The sequence below is a fragment of the Lepisma saccharinum genome, chromosome 18 (assembly GCF_977018435.1).
Source record: "Lepisma saccharinum chromosome 18, izLepSacc3.1, whole genome shotgun sequence".
Lineage (NCBI taxonomy): Eukaryota > Metazoa > Arthropoda > Insecta > Zygentoma > Lepismatidae > Lepisma > Lepisma saccharinum.
Genome location: NC_139246.1, coordinates 10,176,975 through 10,197,639, shown reverse-complemented (window position 1 = coordinate 10,197,639; position 20,665 = coordinate 10,176,975). Strand labels below are relative to the sequence as shown.

Below are 20,665 nucleotides of genomic sequence, written 5' to 3'. Positions count from 1 at the left end.
ACACCGATGTTTGAAGAAAATTACATGAAGTTTTTATAAGTTGTATTGTAAACTGTTGTATTTTGTACTTGCACAAATACAATTGAAGTCTGTATGTTACATGGTAACCGATAATTAATTTTCATAAAAGCGTCCTAAGTAAGATGTTCATTGTTACAATGCCTTAGCTTCAGTATTGGTGAAATTGGTAATAGCATCTGTAGCAGTTGGTTCAAACTAGTATTCACTTTTCCCTTGAATGTACATATTGCTCGCATTGTGGAACTATTTATCTTGCAGTTTACGGTTCTTACAAGCACATAAAAAACAATTTTTGCTGTTACGTTTTGGAAGAAAACACGGTCCCTTCATCATTTATTTCTACTTTGAATAATGTTCATTGCATAACTGCTTCCTTATGCTTTTGTTAAATTCATTACATTGTTATAACTGCTACTTTATTCAAACGCAAAATGTCGGATAAAGGGAGCATGCATTCTCCTGAAACAATACATCAAAATGAGCATGCAAGAACCGTAAAAAACTGAAAGAAATAATGGTATAATTCATGTATCCTGGATCTGAATAATACATTTCTAATTTGTATCCTCTTCCTTAGAAGGCAAAAGTCCTGCAAAAGTCCTACATTTATGAAGAAGAGAAGTGATTCCCATTTTATACTGGCATATTTTATCAGTATTAGTAAAGATTTCATATTGGTCCATCCCTACATTAAATAAATAAAGCTCTGTAAGGATTCTGGAAAAAGGAAAGCTGATGGTTACCTGTTGCGAGAAAAGTACTCAAATATATATTATTAGTAATTATTAGTTTCCCAAGAATACACAAAAACTGTTACAATCTCAAAAATCACACTCAAATCAGTTTCGTTAAGAAGATGATTGCATTAATAAGAAAGATGAAAATTCATGCATGTTAAAATAAATAGTCTGAAGTCACCCTGGAATTTTTCCCCAATTTTCATTTCAACAATGAGAATAGAAGATATAGCAGATATCAGAGACAGATTATCAGAGTCTTCCAATAGTTCTGAAATAGAGATTGAAGTAAAAATAAAAATTTTACTACAAGTTTATTTAATCTATACAATGTTAAAAGAAATGCCTTAAGATCTACCAAAAGCTGTAAAGAAAATAATACACAAAAGAAATATGTTTTCCAGAATACATAGCCATAATTTCCAATATTAATGTATTATGGTTTAGACAAGGCCTTATTCGTAATAATACCGTGCGTCCATTTCGATCTGCAGCCGAGAGATCGGGAGAAGCGTGGCGGGCGGCACTGACGGAGATGCCGACATTTGCGGCCTGAAATGCCCACTTATTTTTATGGACATATGCAGACATTTATATAAATATTGCAAAACGAGCACTAACCTGTGTTATAAGAGTATGGTTTTAATTTTAGTAGCTTAGTGACTGTATGTGCCGATGATTTTGACACGCCTACCTCTTGTGAAACACGGCGTAGAGGTTTGTTTGGAGAACGTTCTAACGCTGCACCAATATCATCGAGTTTTGCTTCGGTTAGAATCCGTCGTTTTTGCTTAGGTGTTTTAAAATTTAACGATACAGTTTCTCGTAATTTAAGGACAACATGTCTAACCGTATCTCTGTGTGGAGTTGAAACGCATGGGAATTTCTGTACAAATTACCTACACACATCTCGACACGAGTTTGTTTTCACGTAGGTACGTGTCATACATAAAAAAATCTTTGTTCTAACGTGAATCTTGTGGCTGGCATTCCAATCGTCTCACTGACACGTCACACATACACACTACAATAACACAAACAAGTAACTGCAAGTAACCAAGAATAACACTCTTGCGCACAGTACGAAATTAACACGCTCTTGGTTTACATTGCTCGCCACTATATTTACAACTCTGTCTTCATCTAGTCGCGAAGGAACAAAAAACTCGAGCTCGGAGATTTCGGATTGCAAGGAAGCTCACGAACACTATTGACTTTTAACGGTTTCTTCTACAGCGTAATCTTGATACAGTGTTGCACATTCAAAACCTCCAAACGATCCCCATCGGCACAAAACTCTTTCAAGGATATAAACTTAAGCAGGACGTTACTGGTCAAAACTATGATTAAAATGTTTTATTATCTGTGGCTCTTAACATCGTTTCTAAAGCGTATTTTTTTGTGTATATACGAGCAGAACTTGGATGAATTACAGAAGAACTTTTGCGTGTTATAACACAGGTTAGTGATCGTTTTGCAATATTTATATAAATGTCTGCATTTGTCTATAAAAATAAGCAGGCATTACAGGCCGCAAATGTCGGCATCTCCGTCAGCGCCGCCCGCCACGCTTCTCCCGATCTCTCGGCTGCAGATCGAAATGAACGCACTGTATTTGCTGCAAGAGTAGCAACGAATTTTTACCATGCTTCTTATACTGTACATTAGAGTTCTGGCTAAAGAACATAGCTCTGCAAATTAAACTGCAAGTGTATGATGACACATGGGACTAATGAACATTTCAAGATCATATGTTTGATAAAAAAAATTAGGGAGTAATAAAAAAAAATATAGTTCTGCAGTATCCATGATATCAGAGGTAATCGACGGAGAGGGAAAACAATATCATCAGCAGTTACATGCAATAGTCTCCTTCAACGTGTGACATTTGGTGTACATATATGCTGCAGATATGCAGAAGCAGGTGGAAGTGAGTGACTTATGTGACGAGTATGCCCACATTACTACAGCAGAAGTTGTTGGTCTTCACTGTATAAAACAGATGTTTTCCCACTTCTCACTAGTATTATCAACAAAGCTGTTCTGCCTACCATCAGTACCTGTATTTTGCCTCTGTTATTTGCCTTCATAAAACTGATGAGAAGTTGGCAAAATGTTGTTTTTTCTCAACAAACAAAAAAAAAAGTTCTTTTCTGCACAAGGTGCAAGAAGTTACAGTAGAACACTGGTTTTAAGAGCATGAGGAACAGTTTTCACGAGACTCTTCCCTCCGTGGCACTGTTCCAACTTAGTTCTTTTGGAGCTAAATCTGACTCTTTCGTGCTTTTAGTAGGAGTGCCAATTTGGACAATAATGAAAAAAATGCGCAATTGATGCAAAACTTTAACTCTTCCCTTTAAGTTGCTGATTTTTATATTTTTCCGCATTACACATTCACTCTTCAAGATCCCAACAGAGCAAAATGTTATAAACTTTTCCCAAATTTTACATTTTCCTGCAGTTTTTGAAGTCTCCTGAAAAACGTACAATCGAGGTTTATGATAATGTCGCAGAAGTTGTCATGGTGAACATACATGGATGTAAGATGAGGTGTGAATAGTTGATTTAATTCAAAGGGGTTTTGTAGCTGGAATTTCTTGAAAGTAGAAATGTGAAAGCTAACAGGTACTACAACACACTGACAGTTGAAACCTGATGTTTGATGAAAGAGGATAGGCCTTCTCAGATCTGGTGTCTGGATGCCACAACTGTAGCTCTCATCTGATGAAGATGGAGGTTCTCAATATTCTTAACCTGTCACTTGTAATCTCTCAGTTCTTTCATCATTAAAGACGATTCTGGCTGGACACCTTCATGCCAGCAATGATGACATACAATGTATTGTATGAAAGTTTATTCTTATCCATGGCATGAACTTTTACTCAGGGTTGTTAAAGGTCCAAGAATTGAAAATAAGTTCAATTCCCGTAAAGTAGAGAAAATCAGCAAGCGTCAATGGGTTCTGGACAGTAAGTGCTCCCTGTGCTTTGCATGATGCCATGAAAGCATATAGGGGGTGTGTGATCACGGCCGAAAGTGGGGGGTGATGTGATCAGCACCATGCCCCTGGCTGCCTTTACTCCCCACAGTTTCCTCCAGGTACCCACTTTAGACAACGCTGGGTGGGCACCGGAGCCACCTGAACAATTGGAAAAATCCCGGTTCTCCCCTGTTGCGGATCGAACCCGGGTCTCTCGCATGGTAGTCAGATGCACTAACGACTGAGCTACCACGGCTGTTCTGGACAGTAAAGAATCTTTTTATGCATAAAGTATTTCAATTCGGTCCAGGAACCATTTTTCCGGATCAATTTAAATACAGTCCAAGTTCCGTATTGAAATGAGACAATACGCAACTTGGACCAAATTTAAATTGTGCGAGAAAAACATTTAAAACGCTATTATAGAAATATTGTTAATAATTAATAATAAATAATAATCCTGTCCTGCAGCAGAACCAAATAGAAACTATTAGAATTTAACAGTTCCCGACCTTTAACTACCCTGCTTTTACTAGAGGTGGCTTCTTAAAACTGGGATACTGGCGTGACAAGTGGCTCAGTTTTGACTATACTATGCAATAATAAATAAGATACATAAATAAATAAAAACAGGTATCTTTGCCTTCTTGCCCATAATGTTGTTTGTTACCTCAATGGCCATCTCTTCTGCTTATGAAACCTCCTTACAGATTACTTTTCATATTACATGTAATGACACTTGAATTTCATGCTTGACATGTAGATAATATCATTACATTCAGTATCATGTTAATCTCTCTCATGCCAAATAACAACACACTAATGTTTTATTGAAACATTCAATTATTTAAAAAAATGATACAACCAAGAGAAAAATATCTTAAGTAGTTGAAAAGTTGCGTACTGATATCAAATTGGAAAAATGAAGGCAGAAAAAAAAGCACGAGAATAAAAATTACCTGTTTCGTCACCTATAGCCCACACAAGAAGATCAACACAAGCAGCATTCGCCATGACATTAACCTTAAATTTATTCACAGTAGCGTAATTTGATTCCCGATCTTCTTTCTCGCTGGCATCATGGTGTCTACTTTGCAGTTCCGTTTGACCAGAAAGGAAGAGACCTTTGACAAATTCCTGCACATCTCTAGTAAAAGGACCGGGCAGATCTGGAAATGCACGCACAATACAAACTTCATTGGACAGAATACAATTAGATTTACCCTATTAGAAGAAAGTAACATGAGAATTAGTATTGTCTTCTTCTCTTTTAGCCTTTAATCATGGCATACTCTTCAGGAAAATTTGGAAAAATACTGTTCAATAAGTTGACAGAAAACTAAACGTAACAGATCCAAGGTGTTTCCTTTCGACAAATAATATGGATATCCTGAAGAATTTGAAACTCTTTATTTAATATGAGTGCTAACAGTTAAGAAAACATCCTGGCAGTAACATATAGGAATGGAAGATAAATATATTATTACAAACAGAAGACCTGGGAACTATCGGAACATGTGTTTATCTAAGACTTGAAGTAAATAACTGAAGACAGCAGTGATCATAAAGGAAAACTGATAAATAAGGTTCTATTTTGGTTTCTCAAAGCCGTTGGCTCTGGTAAAAAAGAAGGTTGTGAAAAACTGACACTTGTTATAAGAAGGAAAGTGTCATTTAAGATATTAAATAGGTAAAGTAAAAAGGTGAAGTTCCCCAAACATGCTGGATCTCGCCCATTTTGATTTGATTGATTGGTTTGGTGTTTAAAGTCCACTTTATGCACAGTAAGGCTAAACGGGACTGGACCTAAAGTTTAAAGTGGGATCCACCAGGTATCGAACCCGGGACCCTTTGATTACAAGGCAACTACGCAACCACTGCGCCATCGAGGAGGCCCTCGACCATTTTGGAGGTGATGCGATCAGCACCATGCTCTGGCTGCCTTTACTCCTCAGGTACCCATTTATTTGAGGCTGTGTAACCCCCAGAGCTGCTTATGTGGGGACATGGCCGCAAAAATCCCAACCTTAGATCACCCAGCCTGGGAATCAGACCTGGGTCTCCACGTGGCAGTCAAGACACCCTACTGACTAGACCACTGTGATTTATTATTACTATTAACATGTAAAATTGTTAGTAAAAAATTAATTTTGTTTCTAAACCTGGTGTTCTGGGCTACAATCTGTAATATTACAGTGAAAAAGATTTAAATCTTTATTAGGGGTGAGCTGATATGAAATATTTACTGAAGATAAAGCACTATAAAAGTTATAAATAACCCATATTTAGAAACTTACACATCTCTGCTATTTTTTATTGAAATTAATTTTATTTAATTTTATCTTTAATTTGATGTTAGTTAAAGCATAGATTATATAGTGTGCCAGCATTAGAAGGAATAAAGAATATAAACAATAGTTTTCATATTACTTTATTGGTTCTTGCATATATTTATTTTTTTAAACACTGCTTGAAAGTCTTTCTGACGTAAGACAACACGGATAATGGATATGATGGAGGAATCAACAGAACCAATGTAATCAATGATAAAAGAAGTGAAAACTATCACTTACATTATTCATTCATTTTCATGTTTGGCAAATTTTGTTTGATTACATAGCAGAGTACAAGAAAACAAAACTAATTCTTATGTTACACATAAACTACTAAAAAAAATAACAACATTTAAGATACAGGATTATTCAAAATGATTCACATATGGCTGGAATTGGATCATTTAGATGTCATCCATGGAATAAGGGGAATCAAATGGGACACTTGTACAAAATTCTGGCCTGTTTTCTTTATTCCACGACCATGTAATCACTGTATCTTCATAAACACAAAAAATACAGTAATTAGAAATTGGATGAATAATTTTGAATTACCCTGTATTATATTAAAAAATACTTACTACTTCGGAAAGCTCAACATACCACTGGCATTCCAGAAGTCTTTCTATTTCAGGACTGCATGTGATAGCCATGGTAACCCTATGCAGATTATAGGTGCTAGCAGCTAAGCTTGCTGAAGCATAGTCTTTAAAAAACACCCATCCATGTAGGTGCATTAATTTGATAAAATCTTTTTGTGCCTCTAGTTCCATGCTTCAATCATGTTTTATGTGATTTAATTAAACGTGAAAAGACATGACACTATGCACGTATACTGAGTATTACCATATATTTATGGTGAATAAAAGATCAACATTTCGGTACAAAAACTGGGCACATTTCAATGTTAAAATAGTACATAATACAATCCTAAATTTTATTAAAAATTACGCTTATTACAAAGAATAAGCAGTTCCCTTCAAACAGAATATTTGTGTAGTTATTAAAGTATTAAGTTCAGGTGTAGAGGAGTCAATTTCTGCTTCTCAAATATTTACAGTAAAATTAATCAATTTTCCGTGATTTGCATAACTTACAGGATAATTCAGATACAGAAAGTGTCGCATTGGTAAATAAATTCTAAACTTCATAAAAAAGGTAAAGTGCTCCCCTGTGCATAGCACCATGCCATGAAGGCATATAGGGGGTGAGGGGGTAACGCACCACACTTTCTTGATCCGGTCATGATTGGGGGTGATGTGATCAGCATCATGCCCCTGACCGCCTTTACCCCCCAGGGTTTCCCCCAGGTACCCATGTTATTTGACGCTGGGTGAGCACCGGGGCCGCTTCCATCGTTAGAAAAGTTCCTGGATTTGAACCAGCCGGGGATCGAACCTGGGACCTTTAGCATGGTAGTCAGACACGTTACCGACTGAGCCACCGCGGCCACTTCATGTTTAAAAGTTTATTTCAATAAATGTTGCCATTTATTTCGAATAATTTCGTGACAAACAGTAGTAGGAAAATGTATCTCACACCTTTTAAAAATGAACATTATAGTATTTCGTCAAAAAAGGAAATATGCATGCCTCTAATAATGAGTAGTGAACAAATAGAAACATACAGGTTTAAATAATAGGCAGGGTAGTCTAGGGACGAGAGAAAATTAAAATATATTGATTGATTTGGTGTTTTAAGTCCACTTTATGCACTGTAAGGCTAATCAGGACTGAACCTACAGTTTAAAGTGGGATCCGAACCACTATGTGCCTCCACCGGGTATTGAACCTGGGACCCCTTGATTAGTGCGCCATCAGGGAGGCCCTAAAATTAAAATATAATTCCAGTTTGCCAGTACATATCCACATATAATATCCAGTAACAATTTGTGGATTTCCCAATGAGTTGAGGATCTGAATAGGAAAATCCTTGCAAGTACATGTGTGGAGCTTGCAGGAAATCATTTCACTCTGGGATAGAGACAGAAAAAAACAACAACAACAACTTTGCATTCATATCCTCACCTTTTTGGTGCTGCAGTAATTCTCTTAGCAGCGTAACCATAACCAGGTTGATGGTCTCGCTGAAAGTTTTGTATGGAAAAATTTTGACCTGTCCACTCAAAAATACATCTGTCGCTGAGTCATCAAGGAAGGTTAGCATGTCTTTAGTGAGGAGCTTCTTCGCAAGTGCGAGTATACTCTAGAAAAACAAATAACATAAATGGACATTAAGTATTATCAGACTCATTCAAGAACAAGATGGATGTACAATCACATGGAAAAACTATTGTAACTAGATTTAATAAACCAAGATAAGAATGTCCCTGTGGTGCTTTCGTTGCAGAACTCCCATGCATCAGAGAAGGGAAAGCAAGACAAAAACAAATGACTGTGCACTTAAGTTAACAAGTTTACTGGAGACATTCTTATCTTGGTTAAATTGCATGCATAACTTGTCCCTCAAAAATTTTCAGGTTTATTAAAATTTACAAGTTAGGAGTACTTTTGTTAACTACCTGGCTCTTGAGGAGCAAAGAAATAAAGAGTGATTTCCCAAATGTCACAGTTAGCAAATAATCTTGGATGCTATTTTATGCTCAAAATTGGGCCCGAAGTTGTATTGGTATTGGTTCAAAATTATGGTGAATGAGAGATCAAGGTTTCAATACAAAAACTGGTCACATTTCAGGATCAAGTATATAAAATGGCATTTTGTTGTTAAAAATGGTGAATAAAAATCTAAATTTAATTTTAGAACTATACTTTTTACACCAAATTAACATTTCACTTCTAGTAGCACATTCATGTAGTAATCAGAACTAGCACATTCATGTAGTTATCGGAGTATTAAGTTTATTCCTGTATAAGGGAGTCCTATTTAGCTTCTCAAATATTAATTAATCAATTTTCCATGATTTGCGTAACTCACAGGATAATTCAGACCTCAGAAGATGTTGCATCGGTAAATGAACTCTAAATTTCATGTTTAAGAGTTTATTTCGCATCATCTCGTGACAAAACATGGTAGAAAAATGCACCCCACACCTTTAAAAAACATGGAAAATTAACACTACAATGTGTTCTTTCACATTTCGTGTTTTCATCAAAAACGAGTTATGCATGCATGCCCCTATGCATTGGAGAACACTGTAAACTACAAGAGAAATAATTAAAAAAGGGCATAAGTGGCAGCAATTTGAACTAAATTACAGGCATTTTACAGATATAAATTACCTGTAATAGAGCAAATGTCTGCCATTCATAGATATAAATAACCTGCAATTTTTTGCCATTTTGTTATCGTTTGTATTACACATTTAAATACTCGTAACAACTGTAAACGGTAAGAAGAAATCACCTGGTTACATACATTAGTTACAGAGATGGTTGCTCATGCAAGGTATTTATGAAATAATTCCTATTAATATTAGTAATCATTGTCAGTAAATTTTATATCAGATACCTATTCTGGGTCAATTTAAATTTCATGATGGTCCATCTGTAACAATATACAATCCAGGTAACCTGTTTTTGAAAAATAAATAATAACAAATATGCAGTATTACTTTTTCTTTATGAATTGTTCTGATTGATTTAGTGTTTTAAGTCCACTTTTTGCACAGTAAGGCTAATCGGGACTGGACCTACAGTTTAAAGTGGGATCCAAACCGCTATGTGCCTCCACCGGGTATCAAACCTGGGACCCCTTGATTACAAGGCGAAGACGCTACCACTGCACCATCACGGAGGCACATGAATTGTTCTGATATTAGCACATATTCATTAATAACATCAGTAAATTTTATATAGTAAAAATATCAATTCATTAATCCCTATTAAAAGTTCTACTTTTGGCGAACAGACGTTTTTAAGAACTTATATATTTCATCTTGCCAATAAGAAAACCTAAAAATGTGCATTAATTTAATACAGAACTGAAACTACAATAGTGACTTACCTGTAAATGAACAATAGAGAATTGGAAATCCAAGCGTTTCTCAGATGATTCATAGAACTTCATGTAAGGAAACTGGTTAAAGCAAGAGCCATACTTGTTGAAAAAGTAAGTCTTAGCATCGTAAGGAGCAGACTGAAAGCCTTGGCTGGAGTGCTTTCTACCTCCAGCTGACCTAAAATGAAACAAATATACAATATACAGCCTCAGAAGTATCTACATATATGATCTATGTACTATTGATATATACGTAAAATGGCATTTCAGTGTTAAAATGGTGAATACAACCCTAAATTTGATTTAAAAGCAATACTTATAAATAAACTTCTACTTTCTAATAGCACATTTATGTAGTAGTCACTGTATAATGTTTATTCCTGTGCAAAGGAGTGCATTTTTGCTTCTCAATATTGTTATAAAGAATAACATATCACTAAGATCTCTCTTGTATGTAGCTTATACATACATCTTTCCATTACAGATCCAGTAACAACTGCTCCCGCTTGCCTTTTGCCTCATCACAGAGAAATGCACTGAACAGGCCGTCACTCTACGAGCGCACTATTTGGCATAGCGCTAACCCACCCTCGCAGTTCATCACACAGAGGTCCCTATACATGTCGCTCACTCTCTGTGCATCCATCTGGCTCAGTAAAAAACTGCCTCAATCTCTCAGGCCTTGTATCGGAGTATCTGAGAGAGTCGGCAACTGTCTGAGTATCTGAGTGTCTAAGAGAGCCCGTAACAAGTCAGAAAACTGTATTTATACCCCAACCACCGAGGCAAGGCCCTATTGTTACCTTTCAAACAGGAAAGCCGTTGGGGGAAAACAACCGTTGGCTTCCCTGGCTACTGGCCAAAAAGCAACCTCAGGTGTGTACGTAAAAACCACAGCAGAATTAATCAATTTTCTGTAATTTGCATAACACGCAAGATAATTCAGACTTCAGAAAGTGATATGTCGGTAATTAAACTATAAATTTCATGTTTAAGAGTATATTTCATATTTTTAAGTTCATTTTGCATATTTCATGACACAACTTGGTAGGAAAATGCACCTCACACCTTTAAAAAAAAAATGAACATTACGGTGTGTTATTTCACATTTTCTGTTTCCATCAAAAACGAAATATGCATGTCTCTAGAAATGCTTTATTTCCAGTTTTGAATGTAATTACACCCAATTTTTCCCTTCTTCTGAACCTCAGTTCACTACAAAATCAACAAATACAAACAAAGAAAACATAATATGTACTTACTAATGTTGGGTGATATATCGTCCAGATGATATATCGCTATATTGCAAAAATATCATCCAGGTGATATCAACTAGACGATACAGCGTGATGACATTTTGGCGATATATATCATGTGTGAGATATATCGTCACGATATTTGGCGATATATATCATGTTGGTGATATATCGTCACAATATTCTAGCAATATATATCGTGCCAGTGATATATTATCACAATATTTTAGCGATATATATTGTGGAGACGATATATCGCCGATATCACAATATGGAAAAAATATTGTATTGTATCATCTGTGATGATAATTTCTTGATCAAGATATCAAATTTCCGATATCGTCCAGCCCTAGTACTTACAGAGTTTCACCTCCAGAATCCTGACTCGTCAATGATATCATATCAGAAGATGGAAGATTTCCCGAGAGAGACCTTGGAATAATAGATCTGAAACAGCAAGTTATAACACAACCTCATTAATAATTTTACAATGAATTTTACACAGACACAAAATTCATTTTGGTGGATGTCAAAATAGTTACAATCTACGAAAATTGGACATAAAATAGTGACAGCATATTTCTGTGACAAAACTATGCATTCACAGAAGAGGATGAATCAACATGACTTCAATATAATTTTCATTATTTGCAACTTTCTGGCATACATCCAGAAGGCAGTGGATACGGACGGTATTTATCTTTATTTTATGTAATTTTCCTCACTCTTAAGGCTAACTGGAATGGTGAGGATGAACGGTGATTAGATTTAAATTAATGGGTTTGAAAACAAGTTCGAATTTGAATTTGAATTTAAAATTTTGGGTGCGTCAGCACTTAGGCTATTTTGCAACCGTCACTTTATACGGGGTCCAGCCCCTTACCATAACTAACATATAACAACTGTGATGTCGTGTCGTAACTAATATATATACATTTTCTGACTGGTTAACAGCTGAGGCTCTTAGGCACTCAGCACACAAAAGGACAAAACACACGACAACACACAGAGCCATGGGGCCAGTCACCAGAGCCTTGTTAGTCTGCAAAATGCAGTCCAGGGTGTACTATGTGGAAGTGAGGTTGACAATTGGGTGTACTACGTGGAAGGTCACCCCATACAAACCAAAAACAAGTTTGACTTGTAATCAAGAGGTCGCAGTTCGATACCTTGTGGAGGCACATAGTGGTTCAGATCCCACTTTGAATTGTACATCCAGTCCTGATTAGCCTATCTGTGCATAAAGTGGATAAAAAAGAAAGAAAAACTTGATATATTATTTCACCACTGAAGATTCCAGGTAGCAGGTTCGAACCCTGGCCTGGGCACAGCTGATTCTTTGTGATTTCATCCAATCATCATTTTTCATCATTGCAATTTGCAAAAGAGGCAGAAAAGTTGAACACCTAATGCACTCTGACAATTTATTTCCTTAAATAAAAAAGCTCCCCCTCCATGAATCTTGTCCATGGGACCAACCATTACTATATACAGGGTGGGTGAGAAGTAACCAGGCATTGAAAATTTGCAGTAGTTTTTGTAATATTTAAGCAATCTGAACGAAACTTTCTGTACATATACATTATGGAATAGGATTACATATGTGCTGACGAATTTCACCATATGATAGGTTTTATTATATTTTCAGTAAAAAGACCAACCACTTTACTGTCCAGGAGGGAGCGTAGATTGTGGCACGCTACGAGGTGGTTACGTACAGTGATGGGTAGAAATGCAACTATCTGGCCTCTGGCCGGAGACAAGAACTGTCACATGAACATAGGCTCGGTTGCACAGCAATCGCTGAATTCCTCATAGCATGCTACAATCTGTGCTCCCTCCTGGGCAGTCAAGTGTTTGGTCTTTTTTACTGAAAAGATAATAAAACATATCCTATTGTGAAATTCGTCAGCGCATATGTAATCCTATTTCATAACATATATGTACAGAAAGTTTCAATGAGATTGCTTAAATATTACAAAAACTACAGCAAATTTTCAATACCTAGTTACTTCTCACCCTGTATATAATACCTATATGCCATGTAATCGAGAGGTCCTTGGATAATTCCAGGTGAGAAACACATATTCTAGGTTCAATTGTAATTTGCCTATTTAGGTGCATAAAATACTCTTTAAATACTCTGAATTGATGGTGAAATATGTTGACTGGCTGAATACCATTGTTCACAGAGCAAAATTAATCTAACAAAAATTTCAATGAACTGTTCATTAATATACAACTACTGACAATATGCCTGATGGAACAGTGTTTCTCTTCCCACATATTGATCTTAGACTTTAAAATATGTTAATTTCAGAGTTTTGGAGGTCTGCTGCATTCACTGTTCTCTGTTCCCTTGACATTCATAAGTATTTAAGGAGGAATAATCATTATGTGCACTAATTAATAATACATCGATTTTTCAGCGAAAAATCCAGGCTCAATCAGGACTTGAACCTGGGTATCTGGCATAGTGTGCCACTGTTTTACCACTGAGCTACTGACGTGGCCTGGCATTGCCTGATTTTTCACTGCCGCTGTTTTGCCTGTGTGGAATTGTCTATGTAAGTGGTACTGCAATGGCATTTGTTGCCTTTGAAGCACTATAGACGTTGATGTTGCCTGGTTCCTCCCTCGACAAGATTATGTACTTTCTACTATGTAGAATTTTCAGCTAGAGACCCAGGTTCGAGTCCTGGGCGAGCCTGTACTTTTCGCTGAAAAATCTATGTAGTATATCTCCTGTGTGTGACATTGACATCTCTACTCTGGGAGGAACCAGGCAAAATCAATGTCTACAGTGTTTCAAAGGCAACGGATCCCATTCCAGTAGCAATAGCAGATACAATTCCACACAGGTAAAACGGCAGAAGCGAAAAATCAGGTGAAGTCAGGCCAGCTTGGTAGCTCAGCAGTAGAGCAATGGCACGGTATGCCAGAGACCCAGGTTCAAGCCCTGATCGACCCTGAATTTTTCGCTGAAAAATCTACATAGTACATAGTGTGTCAAATATAATGAATCAACACTATAAAAGGATAGACAATCTAGCATGTACACTAAAGATTTTCATTGGATATATTAGAAGATAACACAGACTTACCGAAAATTATTAAAACTCTTCTTTTTCTTGAGCTTAGGACCTTCTGCAGAAGCCGGAGTTGGAGGCACTGGCCTTGGGAATATCCTGCAGAGAAGAGGCGTCTCCCCCAAATGAAAACGGCCCATGGACCTTGCTAACCCAATCAGAATTGGAACAGTAGACTTGCATAGGGTTACTTAAAAAAACAGAGAAAAAATTATTAAAAAATAAAAATATTTTTGTGCATGTGACTTACAAGTCCTAATATAACTAAGGTTTAGATCAAGTGTGTTACATGTAGTTCATATCTTGAAGCTTGTTATTCCAACACAAAAGACGATCTGCAGGGTGGAGTGGTTAGCACAGCATATTACGATGCAAGGAGTCCCACGCTCAAATCTTGTCCTAGGCATGAGTGTACTTTATTAGTGTTCCTTCAACAATTACATCACGTGACACTCATCCTCATCCTCACGATTAGTCAAAAGTAACAGTAAAGTATTGATAAAAAACAAAAATAAAATCAAAATCCAACAGGGAAAAAATGCATAAACAATTAAATGAATTTAAAAGTTGGAAGTCCCAGTGGTCTAGTCTGACTGCCACGTGGGAGACGAAGGTTCAATTCCTGCGATGGGTGATCCAAGGTTGGAAGCGGCTCTGTGGCTCACCCAGCCTCAATTCAATTCAATGGGTACCTGGGTAACCCTCAGGGGGTAAAAACAGAGAGTATCCTACATAGAATTTCTGGTAGGCTGGAGCATGGTGGCACTAATATCACCACCTCAAAAACGGCCAAGATCGAGAATGTGTGGAGCCCTATCCCAACATTCCCTAAATGTGCCTTCATGGCACTGTAGTATGTGCACAGGGAACTTTACCTTTATTGAAGTTGCAGTTATGGAAAAGTGAAGTCAGCATGAATCAAGAATGTAAATATTAGAACAGTAAGAACTATCAATTATATTACACAAAAAATACACAGCAATTCATGTGGAAAGGAAATGTTCTCTGTGCACTTTGCATACATAGAGGAAAGCGGGGGGGGCTCAAACATTCTTCGATCTTGGTCATTTTGGAGATGATGTGATCAGCACCATACTCTGGCTAGTTTTAACCCCCAGAGTTGCCTCAGGTAGCCATTTATTTGAGGCTGGGTGAGCACCAGAGCCACTTATGCAAGGACAAAGCCACAAAAATCCCGACCTTACATCAAACCCGGAGTTCCTGCATAGCAGGCAGACACCATACCGATTAGACCACTGCAGCTTACCATGTGGAAGGGACTGCAGATAAAAAGCACTTGCCAAAAGCTTCACGTGGAAGCAGAAACGTGGTGTGATTTTATTTTTACGTCACACACAGAACAGATTACCTATCTGTTTTGGACATCCTCAATATTCACACAGAATGATTATTTGAATCCCGAAGCTAATGAAGTCAGACGAGGGGAGGAAAGAGGGGTGAGAAACTTACGCTTTGCAGTCGACCCACGAGGCGTGTTCTTCTCCTTGTAGCTTCGACATAAGTTCGTGAGTACTCCAAGGAAATCAACCTGGGCTGATATTATCTCGTCTCGTGCCGACTCACATCGCGAAGCAATGTCACTCAACAATGTATTTAAGCAAAAGCTGAATCTCTCAGCAACTGGAATCCCTACAAGAGTAAAGAAAAGTAGACATCACAACATGCACAACTGCAAATGAAAAATCGATGACTTATTTTGAATACATTTTCACAGAATTCTGATTATGATGTACAATATTATTACTAGAGGTCAGAAGATGATGACATCATCATCCTTCACCGTTTCCTGTCTCTGGCTGGGTCAGCATAGAAGTCAAGCCTCTCCATTTTCTTCTGGTCTTCCACCATTCCTCTCTTTCCACGTTGTTCCAATCTTGTCCTCCTCTCCTAACACTCTCCGGTATCTGCTCTTTCCGCCGACATCTTGGTCTCCCCCTTGGCCTTGTTCCCGCTCCTTGTGCATTGTAAGCACTTACTGCTAGTCTTTCTGCATCCATCCTCTTCATGTATCCAAACCATCTCATCTATGCCTGATCTATCCTGTCCTGGAGATTCACCACACCCACTGCCTGTCGGATCTCCTCATTCCTTATTCTATCCCTTCTATTCTACCGCAATATACTCCTTAAAAATGTCATCTTTCTTTTGTCTCTCTCGGTCATTGTCCAAGTCTCTGCTCCATACATAATTATTGGTACATAGTATATACATTACCTTCTTGCATTTCATAGGTACATCCCTGTTCCATATTAATTTATGAACGCTTTGATAGAGTCCACCTCCCACTTGTCCTCTTCTGTTTACCTTCTCACCTATTCTTCCACTTCTCTCAATTATGCTTCCTAGATATTTGAAACTCTCCACTACTCTTCCGTGTTCATCTATATTCTTGGTAAATTTCTGGCTCTGTTTCTTGTTATTAGCACCTCACTCTTTTCTGTGCTGAATATGATTCCCGCTCTTCTGATTTCCTCATTCCAACTATCAAGCTGTCTCTGTACTTCTTCTTCAATGTTTCCCCGTATTTTAGGCAAAATGCCTATTTGATTCTATCCGCCAACTGGGACCCATCCAGTATCTGAGGCTCACCCTGGATGATGACCTAAAAGTCTCAAAAAATAACCAATAGAATGACCTTAAAATTATTTTAAAATGACCTAAAAGTAACCTTCTCTCCTAAAATGAAACTTTGATTTTTCGTACATTACAAGAGAAGTTGAAGAGAAGTTCATTAAAACACATTGTTTGGTGGTTTAAACTATGAAGCAAAGGAGCAAAAGCAATTAACTCCCAATGTAGTGTTTCTTTACTTTTATCTTGAGGTTACATAAAATACACTGCATGATTATTCTGTATGAGTCTTTGAGAGTGGACCTTTGCTAGATACAGTTGCCATTTAATTTCTATTTAATGCTGTAACTAATTTTACTCTAAAAAGCACAGATTAAAGTGGTAATAGTGGTCGACAAGGAAACCTCAAAGTAAGTTTCATCCAAGTATTTTAAGTTTGCTGGAGGAAAAATAAATTTACCACAAATAATTGACAAAGATTTCAAAAAAAAATAATGTGCTGTAGAATCCATCCTATTTTCTAAAATAAGGGCATACTTGCTAAGTAAAGGGTGTCCCAATACGAAAATACTGTATATTAACAAAATGACAAAATTCTTTACATCATTACAACAGGTAAATGTTCCGATTTAAGAATGAAAGATGACAGCCGGCATACGTCCCTCAACTAGATCGAGAGCGTGGTGTTTTAATGCCTGCTGTCGAAGCTGTTTCCTCAAAATTTTTGATGAACTTGCGAAATGTACTCTCTCACTAGGAGCACTTTCACGTCCAAGGATTGCACGAAGCTACCTAACACTCTCTGCATAACACTCACCATTCTTGTAATGATTTTTCTCTATCAGAACTCGTTATCCCTTTGTTTAACGCTCCATGTCCACTAAGCTGCAACGATCACTGATAAAGGAACTTGTAAGAACAGTGTTACCATCCCAACCACAAGACATGTTGCGAAAATCAAACTTGGCATTCTTAAATCAGAACATTTACCCGTTGTAATGATGTAAAAAAAAATTGTTATTTTGTAAATATACAGATTTTCTTAAGCAAATTAAATCAGTCGCTCTTATTAGGACACCTTTTAGATCATGTTAGGAAACTGAAATATGTAAGGTATGCTAGCAAATACATTTAAAATTCACGAAACAACACAGAAGGAGCAGAAAGAAACCTCAAAAATATTTTAAAAAATATAGGATTGTCTTCAAAGCCCAGAAAAGATTATGAGTTTTCATCAACTTCCAAGCCCTAATTATCCCTATTGACTGCATAGAGCAGTGACACAAGGAATGTCCAAAAAAGTTAACATAATTGCCTTCGAGGCAATGTATAATTACGGCTCGGAAGTTGAAGACCTATAAATTGCCAAAAAAAGAACTATAAAAAGACCTAAATATATCAAAACAAGGACCTAAAAATGGAAAAAAGGACGTATAAATGTAATCCAAATTAATTAATAACTTTAGCTTTAATTACATAATTAATAAATAAAGAAAAAGACAAAATTCTGGTGGTACGGAACACACAGTGCGAAAAAACTATATGAATGAAATGCATCTTCTTTCAGATATTATTTATTTTTGAGATTAACATAATTTGAAAAATCATATTTGAAGAATCATATTTGGCCTAACCACACTAGGGTTACAGAAGAAGGTGAAGTTGCAAAAAAAGTTGTTAAGACCTTAAAAATGGCTAAAAAAGGACCAATAAGCCAAAACAGGACAAATAAAAGCCACCTTTTTCTGGCCTACAATGACCCAAAATGAACATATATTATGTTGGGCCTCGTCTTCGGACACTAGGGAAAAAAAAAAAAAAAAAGGATTTTCCTCAACTTCCGAGCCCTAATTATAATGAATGGATCAGAGTCCTTTCGGCAAACAAAATATGAAAAGCTAAAGATACAACACTTGTGAGAGTTATTAGAAAATCTGTTTCCTATTTATCAATCATCATTTCGTAAACCTTGGTAATTCTTTCTTTGCAATGCATTGTACTTATAGTTTGAATGTCAGTGTCCCTACGTTTCAACTGACATGCAATTATGAAGTGCATGCATGTGTACAAAAGCATCCCTGAAATAAAACTGTAAAATTCCCATTGGTGCCTTTCATCCATATCTTCAGCACATGGTGATAACAGTGTGTTTCTTCGTAGTTGTAGTTTGAGCTGGCTATCGGCAGCCCGTTTGGCAGCCGGCCAAATCGGCAACTCCCGTCAAATTTCGTGTGATATCTCTGATATGGAAACCCCTAACTTTGAAACGACTTCAAGTTCTTAGAATTACAGTTACAATTACAATCAAAATAAGGATGTTAATTGTCACAGGAGATGTTGGAAATGTTGTCCTCGTGCATCCACACATTTCTGGCATGTTTTGAGGAGCTTTGGTAACAAGACACGCTAAAAGGACACTTTAGTTTCCTAACAGCTCGCAGTGCCAGAGCGGCAGCTGAAACACATGGCTTTGCACATAGCTTTTGAACTTCTTAACACCATTCCATTTCAGTAAATTCGTAATTTTATTTCAGTTATATTTTGAGTGTTTACGTGTCACAAGTGTTCTTGTAATTATCTATTGTTTTATTTAATGTCTATTAAGTGTTTATTTTAGTGTTCCAAGTGTTATTTGTGTTCTGCTATACTTTTAATAATGACACATAGATACACATTATAACAAAATAAAGTCCATGCAACAAACCCCCACACATTAGAAGAACTGAAGGAGAATATCAGGTAAGAAACTGAAGCAATTTCAGAAGTCTGAAGCTCAACTTTTGCGAGTAAATGGAAATTTCCTGAAAAGATGCCAGAAATGTATGGATGCACGAGGACAACATTTCTAGCATCTCTTGTGATGAGGTACGTGCTTATTTTCATTATAACTTTAATTGTAATTCTCAGAAATTGAAGTCATTTCAAAGCCAGGAGTTTCCATAGTGGAGATATCACTCGCAATTTGATGGAGTTGCCATGTAGATGGTTGGCAAGCGGGCCACCAACAGGCGGCTCAAGCGATGGAAAAATGCACTGTGTAAATACCTTTAAAGAATTATTTGTGATTTATTAGTCTGAAATTAGTAATTAATACATCATTTCTAATGTAATGCTCCTATATGCTTATATTAGCAAGTTAGTCTCCAATTTCATCATCGTGCTACTATGATGCTTCTTTATGTTGTCATTATTCTGCTTACTTTGAAAGTGAGTTGATAAATCTGAGTTTATTTCCTAAATGACACACTAAACCCTTTTCTCATCATCATTTATCCTAATCTCCATTTAAATTTAGTAACTCTTACTTACTTTCTTCCCGTGAATATCTTATTTCATCTAACCACACAGCTTTTGCAAGTCCACGGAGGAATTTCAATAAATATGGAAGTATTTTGTCCTTGTGTTGGAATCCTGACTCCAAAAAATATAACCCCAATGCAATGACGGCATCCTGTCCTCTTTGATCCAGACGGAACACCCCTTGTGGCGTCTCTTGTGGGCAGAGGGCATACAGTCTGTTCAGCTGAAAAATGGATAAACAAAATTAATGCAGGCTGGGAGGAAATATGATGCCGAACTATGGGTTAATAGTACAAGAATATGTAGTGGAACTTCGATTTTATGTTCCCGGATTTTCAGTTTTCGCACATTATTATATTCAATGATTGTACCAACATAACAAAATGTTAGAAAATTTTGC

General features: G+C 36.8%; 1 protein-coding gene across 1 annotated transcript in view; it reads right to left on the bottom strand.

The window, feature by feature from the left end:
• Positions 1 to 20,665, bottom strand: part of Pi4KIIIalpha (phosphatidylinositol 4-kinase III alpha) — a 131,000-nt gene that overhangs the window by 102,076 nt on the left and 8,259 nt on the right. The window contains exons 2-8 of the mRNA XM_083140110.1: positions 20,275 to 20,488; positions 15,844 to 16,023; positions 14,389 to 14,563; positions 11,645 to 11,731; positions 10,035 to 10,206; positions 8,099 to 8,276; positions 4,698 to 4,907 (exon numbers count right to left, since the gene is read on the bottom strand). Of these exons, the coding sequence (XP_082996236.1) occupies positions 4,698 to 4,907; positions 8,099 to 8,276; positions 10,035 to 10,206; positions 11,645 to 11,731; positions 14,389 to 14,563; positions 15,844 to 16,023; positions 20,275 to 20,488 (1,216 nt within the window). The remainder of the gene's footprint in view (positions 1 to 4,697; positions 4,908 to 8,098; positions 8,277 to 10,034; positions 10,207 to 11,644; positions 11,732 to 14,388; positions 14,564 to 15,843; positions 16,024 to 20,274; positions 20,489 to 20,665) is intronic.